Here is a 16,741-nt window from a genome sequence, read left to right as displayed (position 1 = left end):
TTCTAGATTAATAGCAGTTGAGAAATCTACACAATTGTCTAAGTAAAAATTACTATATAAAAATGCCACTTGTACCAGACCGTTAAAAGATCCTGATTATTCAACTGCACTTGTTTGAAGATTTATTGATACAGTTTCTTTTTTATACTGAATAAAGTATAATAAATGTTCAATATTGCGAAAAAAAAAATAATTAAATTGATTCACTAAACGATGCAATCTAACGGTGTCAGTGGAGCTCGGAACCAGTAAATTCAAGCGTGCGTGTTGTTGTTGTTGTTGTTATTTAATAGTGCAAAGAAACCTTCAAAGCTTTTCACCGATAAAGATTAAACAGGGAAAAAAATCGTGAATTAAGTGCATCGAAATGAGTTCCTATCAACTTTACAGGAACACTACGTTAGGGCACACCCTACAAGAAAGTTTAGATGATTTAATTCAGGTAATTATCTCGAACAATATCATTTTGGCTGAAGTTACAATAAAGCCATTTCGGATGTGAGCATATTCGGACCACAGCACAGGTGTAGGGCGCGTGGCCATTTCACTTTAACACTATCAATTTGTCATAAAACAATATTTTTTATCATATTGACCAAAAGAAAAAAATTGTACAAGAAAAAATTTCTGATATGATATATATGAACAAGGTAGGTATCTCTTGACACAGAAAAATCACCTTCTTCAACATTTTAAGCGATTAATTGCCTAAATGGCGTTCGATTTTCGTAAACTAAGTACCATTTTGTTGGGAAAGGTTGCCTCGTGACCAAAAATGACCACAAACAGCTACTTGCCAACATAAACTACAAAAAAATACTTCTCAAACTTGTAGAAATGCTAGGTCGGCGTCGATCTGACCGATAGTTCAGTGTCGATTTTACAAGAGTAAAACTATCGAAATACACCAGCTACCGAACATAATCCGCATTAGAACAGTAAACAAATACGATTTTATCAACTTACAACACAGATTTGTCTTTTTGTGCACACCAAGCACTAATATAATCGTTATGTTTGAATGTTTATGTCAATCATGTACAATGATCTGGGTCATGGCAGGCGCTTGCAAAACGTCCTTCACCGTACGCTTTTTATCCAAAATTAAAGCGTCTGATCAACATAGAGCTCAGGACTCGAAATTGTCGATAAACAATGCCGGATTAACAACGATTTCGACTGTTTAGCGCAAACAAAAGGACAAATCTGTGTTGTAAGTTGATAAACTAGTATTTGTTTATTGTACTAATACAGATTATGTTCGTAGCAGGCGTATTTCGATAGTTTTACTCTTGTAAAATCGGCATTGAACTATCGGTCAGATCGACGCCGACCTAGCATTTCTACGAGTTCGAGAAGCATTTTCTTGTAGTTTATGCTGGCAAGTAGCTGTTTGTGGTCATTTTTCGTCACGAGGCAACCTTTCCCAACAAAATGGTACATAGTCTACGAAAATCGACCGCCATTTAGGCAATTAATCGCTTAAAATGTTGATGAAGGTGATTTTTCTGTGTCAAGAGATACCTACCTTGTTCATATATATCATATGAGAAAAAAAATATTTTTTAGAATATTTTTTTTGTGTCAATATGATAAAAAATGTTGTTTTATGACAAATTGATAGTTTTTAAGTGACTTGGCCACGCGCCCTACACCTGTGGACCACAGGTACTTGAAAAAAAAAATTGGTCCTTATATATTTATAATAAGAGAAAAGGTATCCAACGATGATTTCACAGGTGCATTGAATAACACAATGCAACAGCATAAAAGATCAAACAATGCACACATATGTCATTGTGGTTACCATCAGGAAGCGTCCATCTATGATAAAACACCTTTTATTTGATGAAAATCGTCCAAGTATGTCCAAAACAGCCAAAAGTTTCACAAATAGCACCCCAAAATGAAAGTGTGTAATTCCGGACGTCCAGCTGTCAGTAATGAATGAAGGCGAAAAAAAAAAGGTGTTTTATCATAGATAGACGCTTCCTGCTGGCAACCACAATGAAGTATGTGTGCATTGTTTGATCTTTTATGCTGTTGCATTGAGTTATTCAATACACCTGTGAAATCATCGTTGGATACCTTTACTCTTGTTGTATATACAGTAGATTTCTCTTAATTGAATAGCCCATTTGTCACGTCTGAATATTCAATTATCTGGAGTATTCAATTATACGGAATCCGTTATATTTCCAATGTTATCACTAACCGGGTGTAATCCTCCTGGAAATTGTGCTTTTCATGCATAATCAAAACATGGTTTCGACACATAAAGCGTTTAAAAAAAAGTAAATATTGGAATTAAATATTCAATCCATTATAAATATAATATAAATGTTTTGTTGAATTCCCAAATGAGAATACAAATTTTGTAATCCAAAACACACTTTCTAGCTTTAAATAAAACGTCCACATGTATTTCTTTTGCCCCCAACAAAAAGCTAGCGAAAACTATGCAGCAATGTACAATGTCACGCCATACGGTGCGTGTAATGATTTTTCCCATTTTCATTTTATTGCTTACCAAACGCTTACGCTAGCAACATCTATTGCTCATGTATTGTCCTGCTAAAAGGCGCGTGAAAATTAGCGTGGGTGTATATACACTGTCGAAGGAAAACTTTGTAGCGAGGAGATTGCTATTTATTTTATTTGATGTCTTAAATTCCATATATTTAAATTGTTATAAACGTTAATGATTGTTACTTTGAATGATACGTCAGAGCTTTGATTATTCATGTTAAAATAAATATTGGTGCTGTTTAACCTATTAACCTCGAATCTAACGGGCAAAAAAATAAACAACACTGGCAGACAGTGGTGTTGAATTTGGTTCTAGGGCAGTTAATTTTGAAGGATTTTCGTCATAAAAAGGTAATTTTCCAATGAAGTTAAGTTAAATATGATTGTCCTTTTAATCATTTATCTGCTTTATGAAGATGGTTATTAGAGGCAAGTGAATATTCCTCAAGTCCACGAGTCAACCGTATTGCAGTATACGCATAGCCATGATAGCTACGATGGTAATTGAATTATGACATAATAGGTCCATGTTCCATTGAGCGGTGTGAACAACATGTGGATGGTTATTTACAATGAATCACCAAATTTACTTGCCAATAAACACATCACAGTAGGGCTTTAAACCCTTCTAAGAGAATGGCCATTTTTCTTAAATTTGAGAATTTCGGGACTCAAATGTTCACTATTTAAAGTTGTTTGGGACTCAATTTTTTACAATAATTATAAAAAAAGTTTGCTGCTCAATTTTAAACACTTTGAAACTTATTTTTTCACAAAATGAGGAGGCCAAGGCTGCTCCACAAAGATGGGGAAAAATGCCCCGTGATTTTTTTCAATTGGATCTAATTGACCAAGTGCCAGGTCAATTATTAGATAAATTAAAATTCCTAAAATAATTGGGGCAGAGGGCGCTCATTATCCCAGAGTCTTCTTTAAAGATCAAAGCGATATCGACTTCTGCAACTAAAGCCCGCTTAAAGGTGGAGCGTCCTTGTGTTGGAAAGTCAATATTAGCCAATGAGAGCGCTGACTCGTTGGTAGTCAATATCTGCAGTGAAATCATGCAGACCACGCGTGGCCTAATTGCCATAAGTGTGTGGTTTTGTGGCAGTTTGTTGGCTTTGCTATACCTACCATTCTAATCGGACCCTACAGTTTACACCACAGTGAAATCAAGGCCATTTACTTAAAAAGCTGATGTTGGCACAGGGTGTAATGCTTGTAAAAACTGTGCATTTCATGCATAATATTGTCAAAACATTGATTCTCAAAAAAGCGTGATTATCCCCACGCTCCGAATTGGAGCGGGGGAGATTATGTGGTTATCTCCGCGTCTATCTGTCCGTCCTGGCCACTATCTCCTCCTACACCATTAGCACTAGAACCTTGAAACTCAAACATATGTGCGTCAGTACACTACATTGTATTTGTAATTTTGATCTGACCCCTGGGTCAAAAGCTGCGGCATGGGAACGCGCCATTTCTAGTTAAATTTGTAATCAGAAAGACACATCCAAATGTATCTCAATCGGGTGCATGTTTATCAAGGGGTAAAAATGACCAGATGTGGGATGTTGGCAGAGGAAATTGATCAGATATATAACATAGAATGTTCTTATTCTTACCATTTTTCACTAAGAATTTTTTTTTTTGATTTTTTTCTATGATTTTTTTCTGAGACCTTTTTTAGTTAAAAAACGTTCTTGTAAAATAAAACAAATTTAGTTCGGAAAACAATCTGTTATTGGCAAAAGCTAGATAAATTTTACAAAAGGTTTGGCAATGGTTCATGAAGGTTTGCGTGGCACAGTATTAGCCCATCGGCTTACGGATACTGACGAAACAGGTTCGAATACCCACGACGTCAGATTTTGTTGTTTTTTTGCAACTTTTTTTCTTACTATAAAAATGTGTTAAGTCTATTAAAAACATTAAAGATTTGTATTAAATTGTAAGCAATCATATCTAATGACATTTAAAAAAATGCCAAACTCAGTTAACAATTCCTTTTAATATGTAGATTAAATGGAAACAAGATTTTAAATTATCGTAGTTCCACAACTTGTTTCATATATGACATCATTTCAATAAATACAATAAATTTGTTTGTTATATTTTTTGCTAACTTTTTGCATACTCAGTTATGTGTTTGTAATAAAGAAAATCTCATTGTATTTGATTTTGAGATAACATACTTTTTCAATGTATTTATTAATGGGGTACGTTACTTTAAATAGTTTTAACGGATAAATATTCGTCTTGTTTCTTGCAGAAGACTGTCAAGATTTTTAGGGCTTTAATACTGTTAAACTTTGTTGCGGCAAATATTTACCTTGCAATTTTGGGAAGCAAGAGAGGGATTAAACTACAGTATTTTGATATTAATCTGCCACTTAGCTTCCAAAGTCATTTAGTCTCTTTAATAGTAATGATGTAATGATAATGTTAACTAAAACAAGAGCTTAAAAAACGTCTTGCCAATCAGAAATAAAAATTGTATCCTGGCATTTACTTGCTTGCAAAAAACAAGCTCCGGTGGTACATATTTATGATTTTCCGAATGTGGGATGGTTTTGAATATTTCACCTGTTCTTGTTTCATTTTTTGTACTTATAATAATTTTTTTTTATCTTTTTGATAGCCTTTCTGATTTTTATTTAGTCAACTGTTCCTTTAACATTTACCTCAGCTGAAACTTCCCAGTAATTTGCCTATAGACTTTCAAGGCTTTCTCGTTTATACTGTAAAGTTTGTGAATTTTTAGTTTTGTTCATTGACCAACAAGTACATGTACTAATTTTCATGAACTCAAGTTCATGAATCATTTATTGAACATGACATCCCAAGGTTGTGAGTTCATGAACATTTCTTGAAACTTTTGCAGGGAATAAATGCACATCTTGTATTAGGTCCTACCAATTTTCTTTCTTACTAATCAAGTGGCAATAAATATAAGTTATGACTTAATTAAAGCCACAACAAATTTACTTAATTTTAATTTATATATTTTTAGCTCACCTGATTGCTCAGGTGAGCTTTTGTGACCGGTCTTTGTCCATCGTCTGTCCGTCCGTCCACATTTGTTCATAAACACTCTAGAGGCCACATTTAGTGTCCGATCTTCATGAAACTTGGTCAGAACATTTGTCCCAATGATATCTCGATGGAGTTGGAAACTGGGTCATGCTGGGTCAAAAACTAGGTCACTTGGTCAAAAAAAGAAAAACCTTGTAAACACTGTAGAAGTCACATTTCATGCCCAATCTTCATGTAACTTTGTCAAAATGTTTGTTATAATGAAATGTTGGTTGAGTTCAAAAGTGGTTCTGGTCCGTTGAAAAACATGGCCGCCAGTGGGCGGGGCAGTTTTCCTTATTTGGCTATTGAGATACCTTGTAAACACTCTAGAGGCCACATTTTTTGTCCGATCTTCATGAAACTTGGTCAGAACATTTGTCCCAATGATATCTTGATGGAGTTGGAAACTGAGTCATGCTGGGTCAAAAACTAGGTCACTTGGTCAAAAAAAAGAAAAACCTTGTAAACACTGTAGAAGTAACATTTCATGCCCTATCTTCATGTAACTTTGACAAAATTTTTGTCTTAATGATATGTTGGTTGAGTTCAAAACTGGTTCTGGTCCGTTGAAAAACATGGCTGCCAGTGGGCGGGGCAGTTTTCCTTATTTGGCTATAGAGAAACCGTGTAAACACACTAGAAGTCACAATTTTTGCCCAATCATCATGAAAGTTGGACAAAAAATTGATTTTATTGATATCTCGGACGAGTTCAAAAATGGTCCAGATCGGTGAAAAACATGGCCGCCAGTGGGCGGGGCATTTTTCTCTATATGTATATAGTGAAAACATGTGAACACTCTAGAAGTCACATTTTTGGCCCAATTTTCATGAAATTTGGTCAGAACAATTGTTTCCTTGATACGAGAGTTGAGTTAACAAATGGTTCCGGTCAGTTGAATAACATGGCTGCCGGGGGGGCAGTTTTCTTATATTTATAATTATAGTAAAAAAAGCTTGTGAACACTCTAGAAGTCACATTTTTTGCCCAATCATCATGAAACTTGGTGAAATGATTGGTTTTATATATATCTCAGATGAGTTTGCAAATTGTCCCAATCGGTAAAAAAACATGGCCACCAGGGGGGGCAGATTTCCTTATGTGACTAGAGAGAAACCTTGTGATCGAACACTATAGAAGTCTCATTTTTTGCCTAATTATCGTGAAACTTAGTCAATACATTGGTTTTATTGATTTCTTGGACCAGTTGGAAAATGCCTCAGATTGGTGAAACACACTTTTTAGCTCACCTGATTGCTTAGGTGAGGTTTTAGAATTGGTCTTTGTCCGCCGTTCGTTCATCCACATTTGGTCTGTAAACACTCTAGCATTCACACTTCTCAAGCATTCTTTATGAAAGTTGCTGAAAGATCTCAGTCAAGTTTGATAATGAGCAAAATCACATAATTAATGCCATAATTATTGCCCTTAGATTGTCCAAATTTTTTATTATATTATGCAAAATCCTTGTAAACACTCTAGAGGTCACAATTTTGTTTCAGATTTTATGAATCTTGGTCAAAATATTTATTTCTGTAAGCAAAGTTTGATGTTTGGTAAGGGGGGTCAACTCAAAATATAGGTCACCAGGTAAAATCTTACAAAAACAAAAACACTCCATACACCAGAGTTTTGGTTCAATAATGATGAAACTTGACCAGGATGTTTGTCTGAACAATATCTAGCAGGGTTCGCACAGACTTTGAAAAGTGCTTGAAAATCAAGGTTTATCTTGAAAAGTGCTTAAAAACGATCTGGAGTCCTTAAAAGTGCTTATTTTCAACAATAGCCTTGAAAAGTGCTTAGAAAGTGCTTGAATTTGGCTTGAAAAGTGCTTGAAAATGAAATAACAACAATTAAAAATGTTAAAAACAGATTTATTATTTCCAAGCTTTCAGATAATTTCACGTCATATTGATCCGATGATATTGATCGCTCCACCTATCTGACCCACGCCAATTTTTGCGCGCTTTTTATCAGAACAAAGAAATTCATTTATTTCATGTAAAAGTTGTAACTTAAAATAGCTGTACACGATGCGTGCAAACCGTGTCAGATGATTTACACATGTTGCAATTCAACTGTCCTGACTCCTGATTGGGCGCTTATCTCATCAAATCTTTAAATAGAATCATATGAGGAAATTCATTTGAAAATTTCGAACGTTTGTGTTTATGACTCTAATGGTCTATATTACCCACCCATAATATGATTTTAAAAATGGAAATCGGGCATATATGGGATTATTGAGTAATGGATAAAGATGGGAGAAGTTGCATGTATGCGATTGAGACAGTTGAAACGTATGTATCGGGGAATCTGGAGACTCGGGATAATACGATTACTACAATCAGTTATGAGTTCTACTTGGCTTCAAACTGTTAATTGAATAATCAAACACTCAATTAAGGACATATCACTTTCTGAAATGGTCAGAAGTGGGTGGGGTAATGTAAAATAATAATTCCTTATATAAGCATTCTATATATAGTTTGGAACAATATGCACAATTAAAATAGCATATACTTCAGTGATACATGAACAAGTTATAATGAAGTCTTTCAAAAAGAGTAAATAATCACTTGTTTCATCTTATAAACCACTTTTTTCTTGAGCGTTCAAAGTCCTTATTTTCTTATTTTCTTCATAAATCCACTGATACCAGCTGGAACATACACCACTGTAGAACATAGTGTTAGAGTATTATTAAATATAACACACTAGAAACACTGAAAAAAACATCCATTTTTGTAAGAAACCTAATATAAAATGTTAATATAAGGAATAATTTTTTTACATAACCCCACCCACTTCTGACTGTTTCAGAAAGTGATATGTCCTTAACACTCCTCCAGGTGCGGTATCCTACAGCTAGGTGCGAACACTGTTTTCTTTTATATGCGGCGTTTTATAAGACAAAAAACATTGTCATGGGCATGGGTGTGAAATACATTATTCATTATCACTTTTCAATGAAAGGGATCAATACAATACGTTTATGTTGCATTATTTTATTTTAAGTGAACACGATGAACATGGCCGTATATATTATGGGTCTGCGGAGATTCGGGTATTCGCCTTATGGCAAACGGCCCTGCGACATTTGATCTGAACACTCATCGCGGGGTTCATATTGGTAAGCGAACACAGTGAGATGAACACCGCAGCGAGTGGCATTTGTTTAAGTACACGGTGCCTGTACTAAGGACAAAAATACATATTTTCATGTCTTTTCCATGAGTCCGAAGTTGTAGTTTTTTGCAGATTTAATTTAGTACAGGTCCGATCTGTTTATACTAGCAGGTAATGGATCGGTACGGGTTTTATAATGTAAGGGAGGTAACTACCACTCATCTGTCGCCAATTGGTCTACTTTGTTTTTTTTTGTATGCATTATGCCATTACGGTGCTGACAACTTGAAATATGCCAGTGAATAAGTGCATTTTCAGAAAGGGTTGTTTTTGAAGTACCCTTGGGTTATTGACAACGCCAATTCTAAGTATGCAGAACAGATATAGAGATGGCTAGTATGGGGGAATCCGTGTTGTAAAGCCACCAGAAGAGTGAACATTTAGAATACATATTCAATACAAATAACGGGTTTTGTTTTGGTATGTGTAATGCCTTTTGTCAATTACGGTACTAAATTATCATAATGAAATATCTTACTTTTGATTAAAACAGTTGTTACGGTATCAGGGAAGTGCTGTTGTAAGTCACAAATGATGTTAAGCAAGAAGGGACCAATTTAGCGAAAAATGTTGTCAGTATTGGACACTAAAATAATATACTAGTACATTTTTCAGTATGTCGGACTAAAAAAGTGCTTGAATTTGGATTTTTTCCCTTGAAAAAAGTGCTTAAAAAGTGCTTGAATTTCATTCAAGAAAATCTGTATGAACCCTGTCTAAGTCAAGTTTGACGTTTGGTAAAGATTAAATGAACCGACTCCTCTCAGGTGAGCGAACTAGGGCCATCTTGGCCCTCTTGTTTAATAAAGGGCATTACAAAGCTTGAAAATAAATGAATGAATTGCTAAATAATTCACTGATCATGGAGGTTGATGCTTACCAAGTAAACTATTACAAAATTGCCTTGTTTTTCTCATTTGTTGTACATCATTAAATAAGACAGACTCCACAGATAAGAGTCCATTACAAATGCCATGCTGTTAAATTATTATAAATTGGTGATTCACCCCACTGCTTGTGTTGAAAGTGTGGACTACGCCTGCAGTTTTGAAAAGTAAATATTATATATCTCTTTAGGTTGGTCAGATCACACCGCAGCTTGCATTGAAAGTGCTCCTGCAGTTATACAAGTCTATATTGTATTTCATGCAGTTAGACAAGTCTATATTATATATCATGCAGTTAGACAAGTCTTTATTATATATCCTGTAGTTAGACAAGTCTATATTATATATCACTTCAGGTTGGTCAGATCACACCACAGCTTGCATTGAAGGTGCTACTGCAGTTTGACAAGTCCATCAACCAGGCCCTGGCTAGTAGAGTGAAGACTCGAGTCTCGTTCAAGGTACAATAGCAGGGAGATTTTCTGTGTTAATGACTTTTGTAGTTAACTCACAATTTTATACAACTTAGAAACCATCAACCAGGCCCTGATCAGCAGAGTGAATACTCAAGTCTCTTTAGCTCGGCTGTTTTCAGAGAAAACCCGAGGAATAGTCCTTGCCAGCTCGTCCGCCTTCAACGTCGTGCTAAAACCTGGACATTTTGCTATAAAATCAAAATGCTTCGACCTACTACTTTGAAACTTCTTATGTAGATGCACCTTTATGAGTTATAAATGCCACACCCATTTTTGGGTCACTAGGTCAAAGGTCAAGGTCACTGTGACCACAAAAAAAAAAGTGACAACCTTTCATGTATTCAAACTGCACCCGCAGCCGAGCATTGGCACCTGTTATGCAGTTCTCTTGTTTAAGGTACAACACTGTTGAGGTTTTTTTTTGCAATCGAGGTCCATAGTTAACTTGCTCTTCTGTACTCATCTCATTAGGAAACTTAAGTGTCAAGTACCCCTAGCTTGAAAATATGAAGTTTCATTATAGAACATTTATTTATGAAAAAAAAAATTATATTTTGAGGAAAGGGTTCTAGCCTTCCATTATTGAATGTTCAATACCAAAATTTGGGATCATTTTAAGAGATTTTACCGATTGGGAAGTGAGATTTCTTGGCATAAATTTAATTTTGGTGAAAAAAGCATGAATTTAAGGATATTTTCCAAGGGTAAGTAGCCTATATTCAGCTAAAGCTCTTTTGATTTTTATGCCCCCGGATCGAAAGATCGGGGATATATTGTTTCTGGCCTGTCTGTCATTGTATGTGTGTGTGTGTCCCAAAACTTGAACCAAAACTTTAACCTTCTTCATAACTTTTGCAATATTGAACATAGCAACTTGATATTTGGCATGCATGTGTATCTCATGGAGCTGCACATTTTGAGTGGTGAAAGGTCAAGGTCATCCTTCAAGGTCAAAGGTAAAAAAAAAATCAAAAACTTTAACCAATACTTTAACCTTTTTACATAACTTTTGCAACATTGAACGTAGCAACTTGATATTTGGCATGCATGTGTATCTGATGGATCTGCACATTTTGAGTGGTGAAAGGTCAAGGTCATCCTTCAAGGTCAAAGGTTTTAAAAAAAATCAAAGCGGCGCATTAGGGGGCATTGTGTTTCTTACAAACACATCGCTTGTTTTTTATGTTATATATTTTAGATTAATGTAACAAAGCTATGAAAATATATTGAAATGTGTGTTAATGTGGAAAGAAATTATGCTTAGACATAGTTTCTTACTACAGAAAACTTTTTAAGGTAATAGCCAACTGTATAGAGTGCTGATGCTGGAATATATGTCTGATAACATTTTGAAATCATGCTGGTCCTACAGGGCAAGCTGAACACTTATCGGTTTTGTGACAACGTGTGGACGTTTGTTCTGAACACAGCTGAGTTCAAAGAAGTCCAGGAGATAGCCCGGGTCGACAAGGTGAAGATAGTGGCGTGTGACGGTAAAGGTGAGTGTATCAGGAATTATTCCATACAATTCTTCAGTATTTGTGCTGTATATATGCTTTTCAAGCAATGTTATTGTTGACCTTGACAAAGTGAAGATAGTGGCATGTGACGGTAAAGGTGAGTGTATCAGGAATTGTCCCATGCAACTTAACAATGTTTCAGAATAAATGCTGTATGTATGCTGTATTAGAAATGCTTTTGTTGAATCTTCTTCAATCATCTTCAAAACCCAAGGTTTGTACAGCCTTTTCAATTCTGTCAATAATTTGTATAACTCTTTAAATTGCTGCCTAATGAAAATACTTTTTAATTGAAGTTTGTTATTGTTTGTTTTGTTGGATTTTCAACAGTATTTCAGTCGCATTATGGCGCCCAGTTTATGAACTCACCTTTTCTGGGTTGACATGTTTACTACAAGTTCTCAGTGCACGTACTTATGTAAAAGAATCAGAGAAAGTGGGAGAATGGTAGGAGGAATTATTTTTTTACCAATATCCACATTTTATGTGGTTGAGCCCCGAATCAAACCGAGATCCATGGGTTTGAAGTCCAGTGCTCTTCCAAATAAGTTGATCAGTTATAATGTCATGATGTACATACATGTATCGCTCGAAAACTGTGTGTTTATATATATATATATATATATACATGTATATATATATATATATATATATATATATATATATATATATATATATATATATATATATATATATATATATATATATATATATATATATATATATCCCATGGTATTCAGAATATTTTAACTTCATGTACTTCATATTAATTTAGTGTCCTCTGCAAACTTTGTGGAACCTGTGTTGGATAAATTAAAATATGATAATAAAAAAATACAAATGGGCTCAATTAGAAAATTTCTTACGGGTACATTTTCCAATACATGATTATTTTATTTGTTGAATTTTCTTAAAATTCTTGGTCTAATTACCAGTGCAAATGTCTCATTTTTATTTATGAGTAATCAGTTTTGTTGTAGACTAATCTTCAAGAATTAAAATACATGAACCTCTTCATTTATTCATTGTGTTTTAGGCTAATTTTGCAACTCAATGTACATGGAAATATTTCTCTATTTCAGGGGCAGACAAATGATGGACTGAAGCAATCTCAATGCTTGCTGGCCTGGCTGTGATTGTTTGAACTGGCCTGGGGTGGGGATGTGAATCTGTCTTAAACGTGTGATCAGTGTTGTTACATGACAAATATTGCATCACATCATCATTGTCATTCAGTTTTCATAAGGATTGATTATTGGATTATTTTGTAACTTTAAACAATGTAAATTAATTTTTAATGTAAGAAATAGAAATTTTAAATGATGTAAGTTAATTTTAATTTAATACATAAGGACTTGGTGAAATTGCATTTTGCTTAAGTATCTTGTCAAATATTTACTATTGAATCTATTTTGAGACTTATTATCAAACATGTGATATTCATGCAGTTATAAAAGTTTTGATATTGCAAGTATTGTTATAGTCTAGAAAACAGGAATACTTCTAATGTAAGTTATTGATTCTAAATAGAACAATAATACATTGCTTTCTAAAGATGTTGTATCTTTCCTATGGTTTTTGTGTGTCTTAATTGCATAAAGGATAATACTGAACAGAATTAAGAAAAACATTCTTCTCACAGTACTCATTTTGCAGATCAGTTGTTGAATTACATGTAGACCAAACAGCTTAAGTTAATCTTATGTTTATTTATTATGCCCCCGAAGGAGGGCATATAGTTATCGGACCGTTCGTCCGTCCGTTTGTCTGTCTGTCTGTCTTTCAGTCACACTTTGCATTTAGGTTTTGAAAAATGCTCATTACTTCTATGTCCCTTCACATAGCAACTTGATATTTGGCATGCATGTGTATCTCATGGAGCTGCACATTTTGAGTGGTGAAAGGTCAAGGTCATCCTTCAAGGTCAAAGGTAGAAAAAACATGTATCAAAGCAGCGCAATAGGGGCATTGTGTTTTTGACAAAACACATCTCTTGATTTTGTGTGATATTATTGTTCATTTTTGTGATTTTCTTCAGCTTTTGTCAACCACATCATGGATTTCATTTATGACTCATTTAGAAATTGTGAAAAAGAAATACAATTGATTTGAAGGCGCATTTTCAGAATAAAAATATTCAGCATCACTGCAAAAATGTGCACAAAATACGAAAAATGTCCATAGTAAAACCTTAGTAACGTACTACAAGATGGTAGAAGGCAACAAGTGTTGCACACACGTCTAAGAACTAACTGTAGTTCTCTTAACAAACATTTATATGATAGAAATCTAGTTCCATCGCCGCTTTGTCAATGCGGAAAAATAAAAGACACTACTCACTTTTTTTTAATCTGTCCTTTACATGCAAATTTAAGATTAACTTTAGTGAGAACTATAGACCAATACACGGATATATCATTGCGCACATTATTGTATGGCAATGAAAATCTTTCCTTTGTAGATAATTTAGCTGTGTTTGATGCAGTACATAGTTTCATTGAAGGCTCGGGAAGTTTCGGGATGATATAACTATCGGTTCTCTTATTTTTTACATTTTCTTTTCTTAACAATTATTTCTTTGATTCTGCATTGTTTTCTTAAATACACTGTTACAATATTTAAAAAACAAAAACAAAACAATTTTGATTCCAACGATACTTACATACTTGTTTAACCTCGAATCATTATTCATTGCTTTGTGTTTAAAATGCAAATTACCGTCACTATGTATGTTAATATATTGCTGGGGAAAGGAACCCTACTAGCTTTGCTACCGTTCCAATCCTATAAACTTAAGATGTTTGTAAAATATCTTGTACACACATTCTAGAATAAATATGTTTAAACCAAGATGGTACAAAATTCAAGGCAGACTCAGTGTCTTGTTTACAAATGTAGTTAAGTATCTCATGTTTATTTTGTAGTAAACATTAATTCCCATGCGTACATTTAGTCCAACCCTGGTTATGTAAGCATCTTTTGCCATTAGTATTTTATTGTAAATTTGTAGTAAATTTTTCATGATTATATTGTAATCTAGTAATAATCTTAACACCAAGTTAATCATGTAACATTTTTTATTAAAACGTTGGAGTTAAGACAAGTTTTGGATGTTCTTATTTGTATGATATATTTTTTGTACATCCCATATTATGTTCAAATAAAGTGGTTATAACATAATGCACCTTCTTTTCTGAATTTTAATTTCAATTTTTTTATATAAAGCAGTATTGCTCAGTTTTTCACTTGTGTTTTTCCTCTCTGAATGTAACCACATTATGACAAATGATCCAGTAAAATGGGCAGCATATTTTAGATTTTATTATATATTCTTGTTTATTTTATACCTGTTCAAAATAATCACAAAGTACATAAATCCATGAAATACTTGTAAACCAACTAAGAATTCTGTTCTATGCTGCTTGCTATTGTTCAGGTTCTGTATAGCCATAATAGCCGGAAGTCATTAAAGCTTAAATAGAATAGATCATTACCAACCAGTCGAGCCGAATCGCTATCTGTGCTGGTGGGGAGGCGGAAAACTACAACGGGCGAGGCATGGTCAGGGGTGATAACCCCCAAAAAGGGTTAGGGTAAGGGTTAGGGGTCGGGTTAGGGTTGGGTTTAGGCAAACCCTAACCCGACCCCTAACACTAACCCTAACCCTCTAAACCCCCCCCCCCCCCTTGCGCAATACCATACCATGCCTCGCCCGTTGTCGTTTTCCGCCTCCCGTGCTGGTGACCTAACAAACTTTTTATTAAAAAAATCAGAACCAGTCAAATATTGCATTGAGGTACTAAAGGTACAAAACCCAACCGTATTTCATTGGTTAAAATTAAGTTTACTAGGTAAATTAAATGGTCACTTCAAATTCATACAACAAACTAAATAATTGTAATGTCAGGTACAATTGTCATCGCAGTTAAACAGAGTTTTAAACCAAACTAAAGGTGCTTGCTCGCATAGTTTTTTACAAGGATGGTGCTAGTTTGCTTTATGGAATATTATTAGATGATAGTGCAAGATACTGGAGGCAACCTCGAGGGTGTTATAGTTGCCCTGTGTGAAGCAACTAGTATTTTGCACCTCAGTTTACCCTTTCCTTCTCAGAAGCAAAGAAATTTGCTATGTGCAAACAGCATAAAACCAGAACAGCCTGCGAGTAACTCACAGTCTGTTCAGGTTATACATGTATGCTGTTTGCTGCTCATCAGTATCTGAGGGTTGGAAATGATGCCTTTAAAACTTGAATCTAGTAAGTCTTTAATTAAATTTAACGTTATAAGGGACTACAAATGCGTCAAAATACATATCTAAGTGGGAAAGGGTTAAATGTCTACTGCAAGAAAGACCCATTGTGATACATGTAGCATGGAATCAATTGTATGATGCCTCGAATTTAAAACCACTGTTTCACCTCAAGATCACCAATTGGATTGATTCATATCAGAGAAGTGTTGTTGCCTATAGGTGGAATCATGTACAAAAGAGGGCCAGGGTGCAGTCTAATTGAAGTTACAGCCACTTGAATAGTAACAACCTAAGCATAAAGGTGTTGTTACTTTTTTCATAGACATTGATATGAAATGTTAATGTTCAAGGAAAAATAATTTAGTAAGAATTTGAGATTAGCATGTTAAAATCGCTTTGTATGCCCACGGATCAAATGATCGGGGGTATATTGTTTTAGGCCAGTCTGTCTGTCACTCTGTCATTTTGTCCCAAAACTTTAACCTTGGTCATAACTTTTGCAAATTTCAAGATAGCATCTTGATATTTGGCATGCATGTGTATCTCATGGAGCTGCACATTTTGAGTGGTGAAAGGTCAAGGTCATCCTTCAAGGTCAAAGGTCAAATGTATGGCTTCAAACCGGCACAGTTTCTGACAAACACATCTCTTGTTTTATATTTTCATCGTACTTTAATAGCATACTGCCACCAGAATGCAAGGCCACCACAGTTCTATGAGCTGGGTTCTGGAAAAACGGGGCTTAATGTATGAGGGTTACATGTCATAACAGATTAATGAGCCTTTGAAGTCTTAACCCTTTGCA

General features: G+C 34.7%; 1 protein-coding gene across 1 annotated transcript; it reads left to right on the top strand.

Moving 5' to 3' along the window:
* The first annotated feature begins 291 nt into the window (after window positions 1-291).
* On the top strand, window positions 292-14,862 carry LOC127869488 (transcription initiation factor IIA subunit 2-like). Its single transcript, XM_052412115.1, has 4 exons — window positions 292-442; window positions 10,043-10,147; window positions 11,535-11,661; window positions 12,765-14,862. Exons 1-4 carry the CDS (start codon window positions 368-370, stop codon window positions 12,776-12,778), a joined length of 321 nt encoding a protein of 106 aa, XP_052268075.1. The 5' UTR covers window positions 292-367; the 3' UTR covers window positions 12,779-14,862.
* The last annotated feature ends 1,879 nt before the right edge of the window (window positions 14,863-16,741 follow it).

The sequence above is a fragment of the Dreissena polymorpha genome, chromosome 2 (genome assembly GCF_020536995.1).
Source record: "Dreissena polymorpha isolate Duluth1 chromosome 2, UMN_Dpol_1.0, whole genome shotgun sequence".
Taxonomy (NCBI): domain Eukaryota; kingdom Metazoa; phylum Mollusca; class Bivalvia; order Myida; family Dreissenidae; genus Dreissena; species Dreissena polymorpha.
The sequence above is the reverse complement of the archived record's forward strand: the minus strand, read 5'-3'. Positions and strand labels throughout refer to the sequence as shown.